This window comes from Podarcis cretensis, assembly GCF_951804945.1.
Source record: "Podarcis cretensis genome assembly, chromosome: 1".
Lineage (NCBI taxonomy): Eukaryota > Metazoa > Chordata > Lepidosauria > Squamata > Lacertidae > Podarcis > Podarcis cretensis.
In genome coordinates, this window is record NC_137170.1 from 127,063,052 (window position 1) to 127,084,238 (window position 21,187).

The following is a 21,187-nucleotide window of genomic DNA, read 5'->3' on the forward strand; positions in this document are numbered from 1 at the left end:
TCTGCTACCCAAGCACTCCGGCAAGCACATCTGAATATGTACAACATCTTCTCATTCACTCTCCTTAAACCATAAAATGACATTAAAGGTATCCCTGCCCGTACGGGCCAGTCGTGTCCGAATCTAGGGTTGTGCGCCCATCTCACTTAAGAGGCCGGGGGCCAGCGCTGTCCGGAGACACTTGCGGGTCACGTGGCCAGTGTGACGAAGCTGCTCTGGCGAGCCAGCACCAGCGCAGCACATGGAAACGCCGTTTACCTTCCCGCTATAAAGCGGTACCTATTTATCTACTTGCATTTAAGGGTGCTTTCGAACTGCTAGGTGGGCAGGAGCTGGGACCGAAAGACGGGAGCTCGAACCACCGACCATACGATCGGCAAGTCCTAGGCACTGAGGTTTTACCCACGGCGCCACCCGCGTCCCTAAAATGACATTAGCTGCAATTATATCTAAAACCAGAAAAAGAGATCTGCCCAAGCAATTTCATAGAACAAACAGAGGGAGGGGGCACTCCAGTTCATTCTTCCCTGTACCCACTTCTCCATCTTCCACATCCCTCACTGTTTTTTTTAAGATAGAATATTGGGAAGTGGCAAATACATATTCAGCTAACTTACCATCTTCATTGAGGAACAATTTGTTGAATCTTAGTCCACTAGGCTCTTTACCAACATATCTGTGTACATAGTCCGTGCCAAGGTCATTAACAGCAATCGCATACTTCAAAGGCTTCACACATGACTGAAGACAAAATGGAACTTTGGTATCTCCAACAGAATGCCTGAGAGACAAATAACGTATTAGTAATTGTGCATTTCAACTTAAGGGGAAAATAAAAATTGTCACACTAGGTTTGAGAAATAGATATAATCCTAGGGAAAGGGACTTTTGAAGCGGGTTCTATTATTTTTGTTCTGTTTATATGATGCATCAGGCTGGAATATAGGTTTATTATTATTATTATAATTATTTCACTACTATCCTAGTTTGTTTGGGTGGGAAAGGTAAACAATTAAAACATATATGCAAAAATTGCCAGTTAAAATATTCAACCGTACAGTTCTTTAAGTGTAATAATAATAAAGCATGAATAACTGGCTCCCCCTGGAACCTCTAAGAAAACAGTATTGGCTACAATACAGTATTGACTACAATTGGGCTGAGGGGAAGCAGAATAATCTCAACGCAACAGAAGAGGAGGTTTTAACTTTCCCATTCTCACACATCAGGGGCAAGGGGAGAGGAAGAGTGTTTGTGTTTATATGGTTGTGGGTGAGGGACTATATGTGTTTATCCCACATCTCTAAGGAAAACCCTGCAAAAATACAGCAGCTACAATATGTGGCAGGGCACGTTAACAGGAAGGTTATAAATTGCACAGGCATTTCTTCCAAAGACAAGCCATAGTTTAATCTTGCCCTCAGCAGTTTCCTGTTCAGGCTTAAAAGATGAGTGCAAACCATAGTTTACAGACTTTGATGAAACCGCAAGCTACAGCTTGCCAAAACAAGGTAATCAGACGAAGAGCTACAATGCAAGAGTAGAGAGGGGGAGTATGAAATCTTTAACAATGAGAATCACAATAAGGGGCTGATGCAAGTTTTCATCTGTTTGACTCTATTGTTATTTTACCATCTTCAAGTTTCTTGCTGATTTATTTTCATCTTTTTTGCAAACTGTTTTGAGGGTATGTCTTTTTTAACAATCAAGCAGCGTAAAAAATCAAGAAATAAATAAATATATAGAAGGGGTGGTTAACCAGTGGACTGCCACATGTTGTTGGATTTTAACTCCCATCAGCCTCAGCCAGCATAGTCAATGTTGCTGGGAGTTGTAGTCCAATGATTAGCTTCCCCCCAGACACACACCTAGAAGCGAACTGAGCTGAGCTTTTATTTAGTCATGCTAGGGAGATTTACTAAGATTCATTTTTGTGGACTAACTCAGAAAACTGAACTCCAAAGGCTGGAAACTTTCCCCTGAATTAGATCCTATGACCTGGCCTCAAGCCAGAAAAACAACTATTTGGGGCTTCCTGCAGTTCCCTGTGAGAAGCGCTGTGTGTCCAGTATTTGAATTAAAAGATTAAAAAGGTATGTGAGACAACTGTTAAAAATCTGATATATAATAATGAAAATGAAAGCAAAATCAAAACTAAGTATATCATTTTAGTTCAACACTGCTTTATCTGATTCTCAACACGTCCTCAGAGGAAGTGTTGCACTTAAAATGCGTCAAGACCTCGGTATTTTCATTGTTTGTAGATTTCTAACCTTTTGGCTTGGATCTGAGAAACAGGCAATTTCCTCATTACTTTCAAAGAGACTGGCATAAAAATCTAGTAACCAGAACACATACACCAAAATGGTGTAGTATAAATTCTAAATATATATATTAGCTTCAATCGTACAAGCCACAACCTACCAAAGTCACATCTCTCATTGGTTTTAATAGCCAAGGATCTCACCTTAATTAGAGGCTAGCTATGCAGTAGCATTACTGTATAGATCAGGGGTCGGCAAGGTTTATCTCGCCTGGGCCGGTTCACTCCAGCGGAGATCCCTACGTGGGCTCTGTGAGCACGTGTGGCTGCGATTTCTGGTGTCTGCGTCGACACAATTTCTGGTGTATGTGCAGACACGATTTTTGACATCTGTGTCTGTACAGACACAATTTTCGGCATCTGAGCATGCCCAGACGCGATTTTTGGCACCGCACGGTGACTTGCTGAGCGGGCAGCTTGTCGCCGGTTAAACGGCCGCTTGTGGCCCACGGGCCTTAGGTTGCCTGCCCCTAGTATAGATAATCTGGATAACTACCCACTCTCAAACTGAGCAAAACTGCAAAGTCTTAACACTATTTCAGAAATACGCTCAGAAAAGTGCTTAGGTAAACTGCTACTGATATGACTACCAAAAATTCTTCTATATATTAGGAAGAAACTAGAAACCAGATCACACAGAATGCTAAGCCAAATCATGCTAAGCAAACATCAGTCCAGACAAGCCATGAGCTGTAACCAAGGGTTGTTCTTGCTTGCTACTTGTGGTTTGTCTTCTTCATACAAATTGCAAGCCCCAAGCCCAAACCATCACTTATCAGCCAAAATCTTCTCTCCAAAATCCTGCTCATTTGTTCATTTGCGCTAAGCCATTGTTTAAAGAAATGTCACCCTAGATCTATACTGAATATGAGAGTGTACTGAACAGAACATAAATAAAAAGCAAACCCTACAGCTAGTGCAATAAAGAATACACACCATGGATTTTACAGAATTGCCTTGATGCAAATTTATTTCCTCAAAGTTAGCGTACTGCTTCTATCACCTATAGCTGAAATTGGGGCAGTTAAGATATTTAAGAATTGTACCTTACCTCTGTCCATCAACTGTACAAACAGAAACTGCCCACAAGTCAGGACTGAATTTAGCCAGTTGTGGAATATAGTCAGCAACCTATCCAAAATGAGATTAATAATGTCAATTTAAGAATATCACACTGCATTACTACAAGTGTCTTGGAGGAAAAGTACAACTAAGAAAAAAATGCTAGAGAAATAAATAAAACTAAGTTCAAACCCAAACTCCCCCAAACAACAAGTGTACAGGGAAGGTTCTTTTATCACAAACTTTCAAGAGTGTTTAATCACACAGCCTTTGACAGGAGCTTACTTGAATTAACATGTATACCACAGGCCAAAATAATGTATCCATCAATTATTGTGCCAAACCAACAAAAGCTGCTTACAAATACTGTTGGCTTGGAGCCCATGACAAACTGTTGAATGATTTTATGCTGCTTGGGTGTTTAGTTTTGTGTTTTTTTTGTATGACTGCTATTTTTACAGCATCTTGTATTTTAATTTGGAAGTAGTAGCAAATATACTTCTAAATGAAGAAAGACAACCAAAAATATCTAAAACTGAAAAGAAACAAGGAATTCACGTCTTGCACTGATTCTGAAATCAAGAATTCCAGTGGCCACTCTTTACTCAAAGTATTCTTCAAGGAACATAAAGAGCAAAGTTTGGCCCTTAAGGGGGGGGGGACCCCAGCTGGGCAATCTCTTTATCAGGACCAAAATATCTATACTAGTCACAAAATTCAACAAGCTTCTCCAGAGTTCTTCATCAGGCAAAATGTTTTCCAGCTCGAACTCCCTGCTTTGTGTAACAACTCACCAGAAGAGCTCTGGGAAACTCAGAAGCTTGTCACATTTTTGTGACTTTTTGGTTGGTCCTAATAAAAGTATTGCCCAACTGCAGAATAAGGAGGGTTTTTTCTTAAATGTACATGAAAACATACTAACACAACAAATATTTTATATGAACACTCACCGTTCCTCCAGATTGTGTTTTAGCATTTTCATACAGTTCATCAATGTGAGAAGTAAATGACACAAAATCTGGAATGACAAACTTTCGTCTGAAAGCCTGAGTAAGCAAGACAATATTGCTTTGGACACACCTATGAAACATGAAGAAAAAAAATGAGTGAAAATCTCAATTATGTTCATTATCATTCAGTACACATGTGAAGGCCTAAGCAAGCTCACTCATACATGCAAGAGCAAAAGCAAGAGCTTAGTAGTAACTAGACAGTATAGTGTTTTTCCATTACATGCCAAGTAAGAGTTCAAATGTCTAAATATTTATAGTTATTAAATTATGGAAGCTCCCCTCCCAGAACTAGTTGCTTTGAGGTGAGATCATCAGGACTGTGCTGTAGGGGCGGGGAACATTAAGTGCTCTCTTTACAGACCTGATCAGTCCACATTCCTGTAGCCGCCATTAAATTTTAAAAATTGTGACATGTTAATTGTAATCAAGCAGGAGTGGCCCTAATAGCTTGGCTCCAATAGTGATCCAATCACCAAGGGACAAAGGTTATATGTTAATACGATAACATTATGGTACAAGTGTTTTGAAATCTTTTCATTCTTCAGCACATATGTCCACGATACTGCCAGCAAAATGAAGCAAATTCTGTCAAACTATTTTTCTAGGAATATTGTTAGTTTGCCTCACTCAAGTTTCCCCCTCCCATCACACTATTTTCATATCAATAAGCTGAATGTGGCAAATTTTAATTTTTTGTTTTAGATTAATAAATAGGTATTTACTTTTTAAAGAGATCTTTATCAAGCATGACACCATCTGATGTTGTTTGAAGAGTCAATCTTAGCATATCCATGCATTCTTTCAGTCTCGGATCAGATGTACGTAAACCTGTTGATTTCAGGGCCTGTAAAAAAGAGTAAAGGAGTAGAACATTAGAAATATTTCCTGTTCTAAACATTGACTCGGATAATATGCTACCCTGGTATCAAGCACCATCTGATCTCATTTTCCAACACAATGCAATTGACAGCTGACAGACACATTCAGAGTAGTTCTGTTTTTCAATACCTTGTTTTAAACACATTTAGAAGATTTATAACAGTGTACCCTCAGTTTTACTACAAGAGTAAGCAGATTATATCATAGACGGACATATTTAGAGAGTTAAATGTATGGAATGTTCATCTTTAATAACCATCCTATCAACACACTGAGTTGTGAGGATAAAATGAGGAGGGGTACATCATTTTTGCTACCATCAGCTCCTAGAAGGAATGGTGAGGTATAAATGTAATGAAGAATAAAATTGACCTTTAGCAACCTTGAGCCATGCACTGCTTTTCAAAAGTTACCAAAAAAGTATTAAACTGTGCTATTTACCATATAGTTTATTGAAAACAAAACAAAAAAGCTTACCGTGATGAATTTGTGAACTGGTATTTTTTCTTGCCCTTCTGCAATAGTATAGAACAGCAAATCCTCCAAACTAGGCAAAAGACCTTGCTTTATCTTACTGAGAAGAAACAATACATGGAAAGGGTGAGAAACAACAACAAAATTCTAGGCCACTGATACTCTTATCATTTCACCACTGGAACACATCTGACCACCATTTGGGTAAGTATATGCCCACCTGCTAACACAAACATTCGACTGACAATTTTATTAAGCTATCATATCTAACTAGAAACAGGCATTTTACTACTTACATAAGCAACTTCTGCTGCTTAGTTCATTTTCATTTTACAGCATTACTTATATATTAAATGTCTATTCCGCCCTTCCTCCCAAAGGATCCTGAGGTAGAAAAGTATGATTTCAAGCTAAGAAAATGTACATGTCAGAAAACTATAAAGTATAGCTGAATATAATGCATACTTTCCCCCATAATAATAGATTCTCTAACTATGAAAAACTTACAACAATGTGTGGAGCAGAACTAGGTATTCAGATATTTCCCTAGTGCAGAAGGGCTATGGTAAAACACATTATGAAACTGTAAATAAGTGTAACCTATTAATGTTTATTGTAAGCTTTATGTTTCATGTGGCATGTACAAGTCTCCTAAAATATGCACATACTTTGATTATAGTATGTTAAGAATGCTAGTGTTCAAAATTCAAAATATTAAGCATTAGTTTTGTGAAATATTATGTTTTTGAAAAAGTATATAGACTGCATATCATTCACAGCTGCTGCAGTTAAATCAAGCAGACTAGCCCAATATTTAGCTTTGAAAGTAACCCAGCCGAGAAAACAAACATGACAAACGTTCAATTTTCATACAGAAAATACCTTAAATGGACTATTATTGTACAAAGCTTATCAGTTAAACTGCAGTATAAGCTTTTTTCTCCCCCTATTTCCCAGGTCAATACTGTTATATAATGTTTGTTCAACCTAAGAGCAGTGTTTTAGCATCATTACTTAGAAAAACACATATTCAGCATATGCCAAAAAGAGCTAAGATATAAAGTGGGCATGGTATTGTCACAGTTATCTTTACTATATGCAAGTGAATGTTTCTTATCTGCAAAGTTTATGTTTGGTAAACAAGTCGGGGGTGGGGGGAGAAAATGCCATGATATTTTTAAACAGTGTTGGCAGCACCCAATCATGTCCCTTTCCAAGGTGTTTTGATCCAGCGGAGGCTTCCATTAGCTAAAAAGATAGAGGCCACTTTTTGTTGGGTCCCTCAGTAGCTCCCGGTAACCTTCCAATCTGGTCCAGAGGGTTGTGAGACTTTTTGCAATAGCCTGGCAGTTAGCATATGGGGGTGCAGGAAAGGGTGGGGGGACTTGCAAAAATACCACCTTCCACCTTTTAGCACACAAAGTCATGGTGGATCACGGTCTTTCAACAGTGAGGAGACTCGACTGGATACAACAGACTCTTCCCGCAGCAGCTAAAAGAAATTTCTCATGGGGGAGGGGGGAGTGTCACTATATTATCAAGTATCACAGCACATTCAAAATTTTGTGTGGACATTTTTTTACTAGGATACGTCTAAGTCTTTTAACAGTATAAACTTCCATTCTATTTTTAAGATTTTATAGGGGGAGGCAGGGAATAATGACAACTGTATTCATTTTATCATGCGTTATAATCACCTGAAAATGAAAATCACAAGTTTCATTTCCGATTCCACAAGTTTGGAATGGGTACTAAACCAATCAAATTACTCAGTCTTAGCTGATTATGTTACTAATTACATTTTTAGAAATGTACAATTCAGTTAAATTACTTTTTCCTTTGCATATTTTCCAATCTCCAGATTACTTCCCACAAGGGCATTCTTAGAGTGAAGCAGGAGAAAGCCTCACTCTTTTTAATAGTCAAAACTATAATGAGAACAGTAGTCTCTTTCTTCCAAAATGTCATTCAGTGAAATCACATACTCAGTCAAGTCACACACTTCTTTCATTTTATATGCACTAACTACATAACCTATAAACTTCTATGTTTTGTACTACAGCTTAGTCCCCAAACGTTTTGGTTCCCGAACGCAGCAAAGTGACTGGTTTGTGAACTATTTTTGGATGCTGAACATCCAAATGGGCTTCCATGGCCTCCTGCAGCCAATCAGAAGCCGCACTTTGGTTTTCGAACATTTTGGAAGTCGAATGGACTTCCAGAATGGATTCCGTTTGACTTCCAAGGTACGACTGTACATAGTTTTCTATGTATGAGTTTGTTGTTCTCATTAGGCAAATAAATGAAAAGATGCAATTTAAGACATAAGAAAAGCTCCGTATAAGAATCAGTTTGTTTTTCATAAACTTAAAAGGATATAGGCGACGACCATTTTAGGCGCATGCAATTGACAACTGATCGCCAACGCACAGGTCTTTTTGGACCCAAAGAGGGCAGACCAGGGGCAGAATAGGGGCATGGCATAACAGAGTGGGGCGCATTTATGCACACCCCGCCAATGAGCATATAATACGATCGCCACCTGTATTATAAAGCCTTCTAAGGTAAAAGCATGGCATAAAGCAGGAGTGGCTAGGCTTTTGTTCCATGAAGGATCTCACAGAAGTAAAAAAGATCCTGTCTATGTCATGTCTAACCCATGACTAAGCAGAGATGACTCATCGGCTGGACCCTGATGACATAAAGCTGAAAAACTTAATGGGGCCTCCTGACTCCAGTGCTAACACAGGCACAAACCCACAAACATCTCTGGAGAAGTGACCCTACACCAATCTGAAGCTGTGGATGAGTTTGCCAACACACCTGGGACAACTTTCTCACTTGTGGAATCGAAAGGGGAGGTAAAACTACCTCCAGTCCCAGGGAATGCTGGCCACCAGCAGCCACCCACTAAGGAGCTGTGTGCCTCAAGGGCCATATGAACCAGGCCCTTCAAAAATGAAAACAGAGACTGCTGAAGACTGAATTAAACAAGTTGCAGCTGCTGTCTACCCTGAGTGACCCTGTGCTACAGACCCCTGCCTCTTGAAAATCTGCCTACCTTTGGACTGCTCTGCTGTGTTTGCCCTCGGCTTTACTTCACACCTTATCGGACTGTCTCACCATGCTTGTCCTCAGCTTCTCCTTAAGACAATGTGTTTCTGGATTGCCCTGATATAGGACTGCTACTGTAACTCTTCAGATTTTGGTCATTTTCCTATCCTGGGAATCTAACTTCCCCACCCAAATACAGTGGTACCTTGGTTTGCATACGTCTTAGATTACAAACACATCAAACCTGGAAGTGCGTGTCCCGGTTTGCAACCTTTTTTTGGATTACAACCCTTTTTTTATTACAAACAATATTTTTGGGAGGCCCCATTGCTGAAAGCGCGCCTTGGGTTACAACCTGTTTTGGTTTACAAACGGATCTCCGGAACAGATTATGGTTGTAAACCAAGGTACCGCTGTATAGTCTCTTTTAGATAGCGCTTTAACATATTTGGTAACAAAAAGTTACATTTTAAAACAGAATGCTCTTTTATATAGTACCAGACACATAAGTAGCACTCTATAAATGAACATTTAAGAAACAAACAAATCTGAAATGGTAACAATTACGAAGGCATACTGAAAACCTTTCAGGAGTCGAACAGACTCCCAGGACGGATTAAGTTCAAGAAACAAGGTTCCACTGTATGTAATTATATCTTCTCAAGCTAAATATATTTAGGAAATATCTATATATTTAATGCATACTAAATTTTGCATTTTAAGAATTTGCAGTGCATTTTTTTTCTTTGAATTTACACAATGAACATGCCATTGAATTCCTATGAAAATAGTTAAAAGTATTCCAATAACAATATTTTCCAATGAAAGTTTAAAAAACAAAGTACATTATGCAGTACAGGAAACTTTCCAGCTTTATTTTCCTACAGATAAAAATATGTTTCATAAGCTGATTAGAAACAACAAATGGATGGAAGTAACAAATAATGAATGCCAATTGAATGCAGTATTTTAAAAAAACTTAGAATTTTTTTAAAATTCTAAAGTTTGGCACTATTATAATGGAACTTATAATAATATGGCTTACTGTATGGCTTACTGGATCCACGAGGGCTCCTAGAAAGAGGCTCATGACCACTTTGTTCCTCCATGGTATTTTTTACTCCTACACCACACTGAGTTAAGTCAAAGGCTCATGGCAAAGACTCTCCTCCCTGCAAGAGAGTGGAGTGGTTGTGGCTGGGAGCCGGACTCTGCCTCAAGCAGGGGGCATTTGCCCCCTGCCTCCCACTCACCTGGCTGGCGCCCACGCCCTCGGCCAGGCACCCAACCAGGTGCCTTCAAAGGGACATGTACAGCAGCCTGAATTGCTGCGGCGCCAGCCTCTAGCCCTCACTTTTTGTCGTCCCGTCGCGAGTCACCCACCCTCCACTCCCTTAGAGCAGGGTTTTCAGTTTTCTTTTGGCCTTGCTATGGACCTTAGCACCCTGGTTGTCCAGGGGGCCTGGTAGGAATTTTTCCATTTGGCATTAGGCTTTTTGGTTTTTTCGCCTACCTCGTAGCAATCGTCACAACTTTTGTGGTATTGGTGGGTAGGTTAGGCATTGGAATAATGTGTTGTGGTGTCGAAGGGCTAGGTGTGGCCATCGCCTGCGCCTACAATTTTGGGTATTCCGTTAAAGGAATCCGGCGGTCGTGTATTCTGTCCGATGCCTGCTTGGCGGGAGGCCATGGCACGACCCTCGGTGACATCAGGGGAGAGCCTATAGTTGGATTAGCATCAACAGGCTCCACCTACTGGTGAATTAACCCCCTTGTTTTAGACATCCAATGCCTAAGCCAATACCTTATCACTGCTGTAATCAATAAAGTTGTGGCCTTTTCTTGCCCATTAACCATATATCATGTGTCCTTGTGTTTCATTCCACTGCGTGGGGTTCGGGTCCTCGAACCACAACAATGCGCTGTAGTCAAGATTCCTACCCTAACCACTAATTTGCTACTTTTAGCTACTGGAAACACTTCTGAGGTATTTATACATTATATAAGATTAACACATGGAGTTTATTGGGGCTGGGGTCAATGAAAACAGCCCTTCTTACCTCCACACAATTCTCACATGCTAAAGTATTTATATTCCACCATCAACTAATCCAAAAACTAATGAAGTTAATTGATTTTAGTGTTACTTAATTCCTTTTAAGTTGCAGAGCCTGGTGTCTTTGCAGAATGTCTGCTGAGAGTCTTTCTTTCATCATGAAACAAGGCAACGTATGTGTGGTTCCCAGGCAGTATCCCATCCAGGCACTAACCAGTTAAACCAGCTTAGCTTCTGTAGAGAAATAACCTCACATCCTTTCAGGTCTGTAGTGGCATGAACTTGAACCATGGGCACCATACAACTGTCTGCTTACATTATTTTCCTGACCCCTGAAAGCTCCATATAGATCTCCACTGGTTTCAAGGACAACAGTTATATGGTGATAGGAGGGACAAGCACTTTAACTTTTTACCCTCACGCTATTTCCCCATTCAAAATCACCCTCTAGTTGCTTTTCCATGAAGAAGAAAAAATACAACCTGCATATTTTCTCATGGTGGGATTCAAAAGTGAAAATATCTAGGGGTGGAATAAATAAGCAGCCCCTTCCTCTGCCCATCCTCATAACTTCCAGGATGCTTTTGGTTTTGAAAAAGAGTCAGGAGAAAACACAAACAACAATGCACAACTATTGTGGCCCTCCGTCTCAGAACTTTTATTGATATTTCCATTGTTATTCCAGATGAAAGTGAGCAGTTTAGAAGATGGTACCAATGAATGTTTTAAAACAGTCTTTGCCAATCTGGTGCCTTTCAGATGTTTTCAACTATACCATGAGCCCAGGCCAGCAGGAGGGCACCAGCTTGGCAAAGACTGTTCTAAAGACTGCATACTACTCTGCAGTACTATAATAGCTTCTGATCCACTTTTTTAAAGGGGATGTAAAATTATATTTCATGGAAATAAAAAAGACAAAAAAGTTTTTTACTTTAAATTATTCAGCTAAGAGAACATATTTTACCCAGTGTGAGATAACAGTAAGCCTTAATCTGAGTAACCATTATTTATAGCAGGCAGCTTTTTTTCACTTTCAACAATAATACACAGCAAATATGTAAAATGTGCTGCCCAAATAGCACTGTAGTACTAAAGTTAAGAGTGAGCACCAAGATCTCTGGTTCTGCATACTATTCCTCAAAGCCATAACTGACACCCTGTGTGCTCCAGAAACCAATGCAGAGTCTCTGCACATAAAACTTAAATTTATATTATCTTTTCATTAATCCTGCCCCATGCCTGCTTTAATCTCAAAGCAGTTTCATCTACATACCAGCCAATGATCAAATGACAACATACCGGTAGCTAGTTCTGATCGAGATATTGCACACTACCTTAGCCAAAGTTTTAAAGGTGATCTCTAGCACTGCCTACTTGTGTTACCAAAACCAGCTTTTAAAATTAAATTATTTTACTTACAACCTTGAAATACTAGCCAATAAAAAAAATAATATTCTGTATGACCAATTGTCACTGATCTAGGGGGGGGAAAGCCAGAAAATTTGCATCAAACTTGTTAATTCAATTTCTTCATGTAGCCAACATTATCTTTACTGGGGGGAAAAATATTTATCACAGTGCCTTCCTAGAGAGAAAAATAAAAAAACTTTTGTGCCACTTTAAGACTAACAATGCCATTCATTCTAAGATGTGTATCCACTTATCTCTTTTGCCAACACTGAAGGAATGACTAATTCAACTAGAATATTCTTCACAAGCTATATGCAACAACTCAGATGTTTCATTGTTAAAGATAAATGTTTCATCTTACGCTATCTGTAACATTCAGTTCTTGAGGCTGGGAACTTGCAAGGGTCAAGAAAACTGATCCAAGAAGGGTAAAGGATGACACAGCAGTCAGTGTAGCATTTCAGGGACAAATTTCTCTGAATTCATCCACTCTTGCATTCTGTACAGTGATAAAGCTTTGCATTGGGAAGGGAGCAGTATAATACCGCAAATCGCTGCCTGATCAAATCTGAATAATACATTGCCAAAGCTACATGTAAGTGATCACTTTTATACACACATTCCTTCATCCAACACACCCAGCAGAACAGCAGTTCCCATTATTTTGAAAACATATGACAAAAGAAGCTGCCTTACACCAATAATAATAATAATAATAATAATAATAATAATAATTTATTATTTGTACCCCGCCCATCTGGCTGGGTTTCCCCAGCCACTCTGGGCGGCTTCCATAGAAACCAAAAATACACCAGGCCACTGCTCATCTAGCTCAGTACCATCAACACTGTGGTCCTCCAGGGTTTCTGGCAAGAGACCTTCACAACTCTATCTAGAAATGACAGAAATTGAAACCTGGGACTTTTTGTATGCAGAGCATGTGATCTGTCACCGAGCTACAACCCTTTCTCAAAGGAGAAGATGGCAGATCATGCTTCTATAGCTACAGACCTGAACACACTTCTTAGACAGTAGTAAAGGTAAAGGTACCCCTGCCCGTACGGGCCAGTCTTGACAGACTCTGGGGTTGTGCGCCCATCTCACTTAAGAGGCCAGGGGCCAGCGCTGTCCGGAGACACTTCCGGGTCACGTGGCCAGCGTGACATCGCTGCTCTGGCGAGCCAGAGCCGCACACGGAAACGCCGTTTACCTTCCCGCTGGTAAGTGGTCCCTATTTATCTACTTGCACCCGGAGGTGCTTTCGAACTGCTAGGTTGGCAGGCGCTGGGACCGAGCAGCGGGAGCGCACCCCGCCGCAGGGATTCGAACCGCCGACCTTTCGATCGGCAAGTCCTAGGCGCTGAGGCTTTAACCCACAGCGCCATCTGCGTCTTAGACAGTAAGCTACACCAAATGTAATGGTGCTTACTTCCAAGTAAACATGCACAGGGTTGTGCTGTCAGTCACTTTGTGGCTGTAGCTAACAGTCTTTAACACCACAACCCGCAAGCATCAACATACCACAAATGAACAGCATTTCTCAAGTGGTTTCATAGAATCAGATTTGGAAGGGACCCAGAGGGGTCATCTAGCCCAACCCCCTGCAAAGCAAGAGTCTCAGCAGCAGTGCCTAACGTTTAAAATCAAAGGTGCCAGGCTTCAAGTTTAACAGGAAGCCACCTGCATGCCTGGCTTGGGGCCCCACTTCTTTGGAGTCCTTAGATGAGTGGAGCGCTCACCAAAATTTTATTCAGCAATGAGGAGGAGCAGTCAGCACATGCTTAGAGGCATCTTTCAACCACATGACTTGAAGTTTTCCGAAACCAAACCCTTGGGTCACGGCAGTGCACGCCCCCAAACCCAGGGAGTGTGAGAGTGGCTCCCAATTCCCGCGGGGAAAATAAACGTCAAGAGGAATATGGACCCCTGGCAGGGGAAACTAAACTTATCCATGCACACATAGCAAAAGGACACAAGCTTCAGCTTGGGTTTTGCACTCCTAGAAAAACCTGTACGTACCAATTTTGGAAGGTTTGAAGAACTTTAAGTGGTTATATTTGAAAACACCATGACGATAAAGTATAGAGTTATAACGGTATAACTCTATAAAGGTATTTCGTGCAGCACTATTTAGAAAATTAGGGAAACCATGGAGGGATATTTTTTTTAGGGGGGTGGGGAGGGCTGGAGAGCCCAAAGTTAAATAATTGCAAATTGGAAAATGCTGTTGTAACTTCTTCCCCCACCCTCCTCCCGGAAATACATAAACGAGAACTTATTCAAGGGGGGATGGAAATAAAGATCCTAAGTGCGTGGGGAGGGAAACACGGGACTGCCCCATGTTGACATGCAAGGCGGCGGGCGCCCTGTCACGTGTCAAAGGCAGGGAGGAAGCCGAGCAGCAGCATCCTCCCCGCGTGGCCGAAAAATATAAATAAAAACTTAAATTTTTGGAAGATCCTAAGTGCGTGGGGAGGGGAACACGGGACTGCCCCATGTTGACGTGCAAGGCGGCGGGCGCCCTGTCACGTGTCAAAGGCAAGCAGGAAGCCGAGCAGCAGCATCCTCCCCGCGTGGCCGAAAAATATAAATAAAAACTTAAATTTTTGGAAGATCCTAAGTGCGTGGGGAGGGGAACACGGGACTGCCCCATGTTGACGTGCAAGGCGGCGGGCGCCCTGTCACGTGTCAAAGGCAAGCAGGAAGCCGAGCAGCAGCATCCTCCCCGCGTGGCCGAAAAATATAAATAAAAACTTAAATTTTTGGAAGATCCTAAGTGCGTGGGGAGGGGAACACGGGACTGCCCCATGTTGACGTGCAAGGCGGCGGGCGCCCTGTCACGTGTCAAAGGCAAGCAGGAAGCCGAGCAGCAGCATCCTCCCCGCGTGGCCGAAATATATAAATAAAAACTTAAATTTTTGGAAGATCCTAAGTGCGTGGGGAGGGGAACACGGGACTGCCCCATGCTGACGTGCAAGGCGGCGGGCGCCCTGTCACGTGTCAAAGGCAGGGAGGAAGCCGAGCAGCAGCATCCTCCCCGCGTGGCCGAAATATATAAATAAAAACTTAAATTTTTGGAAGATCCTAAGTGCGTGGGGAGGGGAACACGGGACTGCCCCATGCTGACGTGCAAGGCGGCGGGCGCCCTGTCACGTGTCAAAGGCAGGGAGGAAGCCGAGCAGCAGCATCCTCCCCGCGTGGCCGAAATATATAAATAAAAACTTAAATTTTTGGAAGATCCTAAGTGCGTGGGGAGGGGAACACGGGACTGCCCCATGCTGACGTGCAAGGCGGCGGGCGCCCTGTCACGTGTCAAAGGCAGGGAGGAAGCCGAGCAGCAGCATCCTCCCCGCGTGGCCGAAATATATAAATAAAAACTTAAATTTTTGGAAGATCCTAAGTTCCAAAAATTTAAGTGGAAGATCCTAAGTTCCAAAAATTTAAGTGCGTGGGGAGGGGAACACGGGACTGTCCCATGCTGACGTGCAAGGCGGCGGGCGCCCTGTCACGTGTCAAAGGCAGGGAGGAAAGCGAGGCACCTCCCTTGCAGCCGGTTGGCATCCTCCTCCTCCTCCTCCCCCCGCGTGGCCTGGCGTCCCCTCTCCGCCACCCGCACTCACTTGTCGCCCATGCCGCCGGCTTCGGCGCTGTGGCTGTTGTTGGCGCCGGGCTTCTCCGCCGAGGGCGCCGCCTGCTGCTGCTGCTGCTGAGGCGGCGGAGGGCCCTTTCCCGGCTCGTCCAGAATCCCCTCCGAGCGGGTGCATAAGGAGCGGGCGGCGGCGGCGGGATGGAGCCGCCTCAGCAACGGGCGGCGGCAGCAGCCAGGCCCGCCAACGGCCGCCGCTCCGCTCTGGCTGAGCCTCAGCAGGTCCCTCAGCAGCGCGGGGCTCCGGAGCCGCATCATCCTCTCTCTCTCTCTCTCTCTCCCTTCAGCTGCCGAGCGGGAAGCAAAGTGCCTCAGCCAGCCGCCGACCCGACGTCCCCGCTTCTCTCACACGCCCCGGCGGGGCCCGCCTCGGGGCGCGAGCCACCGATTGGGCGGCGGCCGCCGTCACCGCCCGACGCTGTCGGAGGCCATTGGCTCAGCCCGCGCGTCAATCCTCCGAAAGCGGCCCAAGGCCCGGCGCCTCCTCCCCACTTCAAGGGGAGGTTGGAAGATGTGGCGCACTTGGAGCTGGGCCTGCAGAGCCAAGAGGGGAAAAGGAGGGAGCGGCGGGCTGTGAGGGGAGATAGCCGAAGTCGAGCCAACTCCGAGGCTGCTTCCAGCCGACTCTTCCAGCCCTCAGAAATTTCGGGGTGTTTCCCCTGCTCTCCCCCCGCCCAGCCACAAGTGTACAAGCACAATTAACACTTCTCACGTTGTTGTTGTTTTGTTTCAATAAACGCCTGAGGGGAAGGGAAATCTTCGATAGGATTCCTGGCTCTCCCCACCACCAACAACAAATGTTGGGAGGAAAATAGCTTTTCAAGAGGGAATAGGGAGTCAAACCAAGAAAACAGGAGAAGAGAACCTGACAGCTAGGTCACTAGTCCCTGGTGAGGCGGGCTGCAATCTCCCCGCCCCCAAACCGTTAGGTTTTTTCCCCCCATAGTTGAGCGATTCCCAAAGTCTGGGACGATCACTCCTCCCTCTACAAATTGACTATATTCCTGGGGCAGAGCCGTTGCTTAGTTTGTTACGAATGCACAATAACTGAGGTGGAGATTTTAAAAAGCAGGGACAGCCGAAGTGGCTCCCTTCAAATATTGCAGGGGGTTGGACTGGATGACCCTTGGGGTGCCCCTTCCGACTCTATAATTCTATTAAAGGTTGTGGGTTGCCACAATCTGGACGCCACCACCCTGACTAGCCAGCCCCTTCGCAAAAGGATTTGTGGTGGTGGCAGCTTTCCAGAGCTTGCACCCCAACAATACGTTAATCCTGAATAATAATAATAATAATAATTTATTATTTATATCCCGCCCATCTGGCTGGGCCTTCCCAGCCACTCTGGGCGGCTTCCATAAAAACCAAAAATACAGTAAAATCACACGTTAAAAACTTCCCTGAACAGGGCTGCCTTAAGATGTCTTCTGAACGTCAGGTAGTTGTTTATCGCTTTAACATCTGCTGGAAGGGCGTTCCACAGGGCGGGCGCCACTACCGAGAAGGCCCTCTGCCTGGTTCCCTGCAGCTTTGCTTCTCGCAATGAGGGAACCGCCAGAAGGCCCTCGGCGCTGGACCTCAGCGTCCGGGCAGAATGATGGGGGTGGAGACGCTCCTTCAGGTATACTGGACCGAGGCCGTTTAGGGCTTTAAAGGTCAACACCAGCACTTTGAATTGTGCTCGGAAACGTACTGGGAGCCAATGTAGGTCTTTCAAGACCGGTGTTATATGGTCTCGGCGGCCGCCCCCAGTCACCAGTCTAGCTGCCGCATTTTGGATTAGTTGTAGTTTCCGAGTCACCTTCAAAGGTAGCCCCACGTAGAGTGCATTGCAGTAGTCCAAGCAGGAGATAACCAGAGCATGCACCACTCTGGCGAGACAGTCTGCAGGCAGGTAGGGTCTCAGCCTATGTACCAGAAGGAGCTGGTAAACAGCTGCCCTGGACACAGATTTGACCTGCACCTCCATGGACAGCTGTGAGTCCAAAATGACTCCCAGGCTGCGCACCTGGTCCTTCAGGGGCACAGTTACCCCATTCAGGACCAGGGAATCCTCCACACCTGCCCGCCTCCTGTCCCCCAGAAACAGTACTTCTGTCTTGTCAGGATTCAACCTCAATCTGTTAGCCGCCATCCATCCTCCAACCGCCTCCAGACACTCACACAGGACCTTCACTGCCCTCACTGGTTCTGATTTAAAAGAGAGGTAGAGCTGGGTATCATCTGCATACTGATGAACACCCAGCCCAAACCTCCTGATGATCTCTCCCAGCGGCTGCATGTAGATGTTGAAAAGCATGGGGGAGAGGACAGAACCCTGAGGCACCCCACAAATGAGAGCCCAGGGGTCTGAACACTCATCCCCCACCACCACTTTCTGAACACGGCCCAGGAGGAAGGAGCGGAACCACTGTAGGATATGCTGGTTTTGAAGCAATGCAAAATAATAATAATAAAAATAGTAATAAACCATTTTTTTTTCGGTCGGTGCATGCTCGGATTGGATTGGATTTCATTTGCACCCCAGAAACAGGGTAGACATCGCCCCAAGACTGACGTATAATGTGTGTGAGAGAGAAAAGAGAAGGATCAATAGCTTGCCCAGAGGCCTAAGTAGGGAGCTAAGTGGAGGGAGATCGGCCAGCAGGACTAGTGGGCAGGAAAACTTGTGTGGGCAGGAGGCAGACGCTCGAAAGGGCACGTAGGATTCGCCTGTGATTAGATTCCTGGGCATTTTAGCCCAGATGTCTTATTGCAAGTTCAACGTCATCATGCTCGGTTTTCCCTCTTCATCCCTCAAGCTCAGACATATTTGGCAGTCTCCTTTTTTAAAAAAACTGATTACAGTTTCTGTTTCTGGAAGTTTGCACAAACCCCAGGCGCTTTGGTCGAGTAACTGACACGAGCAGAAAGGGGGAAAGGCAGCAGATCTCTGAACCCCGACGGCGTCGTTTTCTTATTTATATCTTATTTGAGAACGGAAGTTTTGAGTTAAGAAGGAGAGAGAGTTTGGATCGACGCCGATAGAGAGGGATACAAAAAGCCGGCGGGGGGGGGGTGCATTTAAAAATGCATATGCATTTAAATACATACATTTAAATGTGCATTTTCATACATATGCATTTAAAAGGCATTTCAATGCACATGCATTTAAAATGCATTTTGATGCCTATGCATTTAAAAATTTAAAAATGCATAGGCAGCAACATTTTAGAACCTTTCCAAATTTTCCGTGGGATTTCGCTAAAATAGACATGTTCTGTCATGAAATGGAGAAGTCCCTTTATCTTTTTCGTTAGCGAAAGGGAAACAGTCAGCCCCATGGCAATAAAATGACCGTTTAGCACCTTTTAGCAAGGCTTAGTATCAGAAACAGTTAAAGTGTTCCTGAAGGTGTTGATCTGAGCACGTATTACATATGTAGCACTTTCTATTCCTGACTCATTTAAAATGTGTTAGGAATGGAGGGAACAGCTGTAAGTAATGTCACGCTGTAGTTACCATGGATACAAGTTACTTTTCATGACATACCAAATGTGCTGCCACCTTCTGGGGGAAAGGAGGAACCCACATTTACATTCATAGGGATATATATAGACACACAGCAGTAATTTATAACATAATCCTTAAGCAATTAGCAATTAATACATTTTGATCGAAATCTCTTCAACACCCAAACTACTGAAAATATGAGGGGTTAAAAAAAGGGCTGTGGCAATTTATAGATGATCCAGTCATTTATAGATCTCTGAGGTCCATATTCTTTAAATACAGTACTGTATACAAAATCCTGCTCCTGATACCATATGTCATCTCTCTCTAATTAGTATATCTCATATTTCATAGTTCTCTGGTTAGTATGGAAGTAGTTTAACAATTTGGGGTTATAACTGATAGCCTGGTTTTGTAGTGGAAATGTAAAAATATGGCATTTTAACATTCTTCTAGTAATTAAGACGTCTTAGGCTATACATATTCCAGTTTTCAAGTATCTAATTTCTTTGGAAATCTCCACAACTTTATAAGGCTCACGTATCTTTATATCTATACCACGATTCTGTGCCCTATAGCTTATGAACAGTAAATCCATCCTACTCTATGACTCCTCACAAATTATCATTTGTTGATAGTTACATTTTCATCTCTATAATGCAAAGGAAACTTTGCTAATTCCTTTGTAGAAAACCTCTGGGAGGAAGGCAGCAGAGGTTTTTTCCAGTTCAGGCAAATCCATCAACAAATGTTTGAGAGGAACTATAAATCAGCACATCAGATCTGCAGGACCAATATTATATAAGGAGCAGAAACTAAGGATTATCTTGAAAGTGACATGGAATGTTTTTACAATGCTATTTTAAGCAGTTTGGCCGGTTGCATCACATTTAATGTAGAAAAATAGCTTTCTGAACAGAAAAGCTAAAGATTCGGACACATAAATCCTGATTTCTAGAAGCAAATCATATTCCTCTCAGGAAACTTGACTCTAACTGGATTCAGCACATACCGTATAAATGTGAATAAAGGCAGAATACCCACTGGGCACATAATACCAACACAAAAGGTTGTTTTCAGCTCTCCATACTGAAAATAATATGTATTTTATTCTGGCACCAATTACAATTATTTGTCATTCCAACTCAAATGGGAATAGTTCCTATTCAACAGATTCCCTGGAGGAGAAGGAACAGAAGTATAAACTGTAACTATGGTAATTTTAACATAGAAAACATGTAAAAGGCAAACAGTTGGAGAACAGCGATCTGATAGCCAGATTGCAATATGATAGATGAAGGGAGAGATTAAGAGATCATATGATAAAAACGAGGAAATTAGATATTATATAACATTATTTGTGCATTTTCCATTGCAAATGATTTCACAGGCGCTAGACAAATAAAGGTTCTCTACCAGGGATAGCTGCAGTTTTCCATGGGCCTGCAGGACTCCTGCCCCATCATGTTACGGAGTCTCCCCACTGGAAGTGGGTCCAGTTGCCTTCACACATCCTCCCAGCTCCCTCCATCTTTGACCCAGGCAGCTGCTGGGATGGGCCAAAAAACATTAAAGACTCATCATTTTAGCACTCTTTCCACAACAATGATCAGTCTGGTGGTTCTGGGAAGATCATACTAACATGTGGAGATGGTCCAAGATAACCCTAGCACACGGTAATCATTTTGGTTTTCTTTTCATTTTGTATCTGCAAGTTTTGCAACTTCTCAGCAAAAGATAAGGCAAAGAACCTCCCTGAATTCTTCCACATCAAAGTT

At 43.1% G+C, this 21,187-nt stretch overlaps 1 protein-coding gene across 3 annotated transcripts in view; it reads right to left on the reverse strand.

Moving 5' to 3' along the window:
* The window catches only part of GLS (glutaminase), a 72,224-nt gene extending 55,953 nt beyond the window's left edge, over window positions 1–16,271 (reverse strand). The window contains exons 1-6 of one of the 3 annotated variants that reach the window (XM_079978877.1): window positions 15,892–16,190; window positions 5,755–5,851; window positions 5,121–5,242; window positions 4,336–4,465; window positions 3,375–3,454; window positions 618–781 (exon numbers count right to left, since the gene is read on the reverse strand). In XM_079978877.1, the coding sequence (XP_079835003.1) occupies window positions 618–781; window positions 3,375–3,454; window positions 4,336–4,465; window positions 5,121–5,242; window positions 5,755–5,851; window positions 15,892–16,175 (877 nt within the window). In that variant the 5' untranslated portion in view covers window positions 16,176–16,190. Of the gene's footprint in view, window positions 1–617; window positions 782–3,374; window positions 3,455–4,335; window positions 4,466–5,120; window positions 5,243–5,754; window positions 5,852–15,891 lie in introns of all 3 variants that reach the window. The other 2 variants (XM_079978879.1, XM_079978878.1) reach the window with 2 other exon arrangements.
* Between the last annotated feature and the right edge of the window lie 4,916 nt (window positions 16,272–21,187).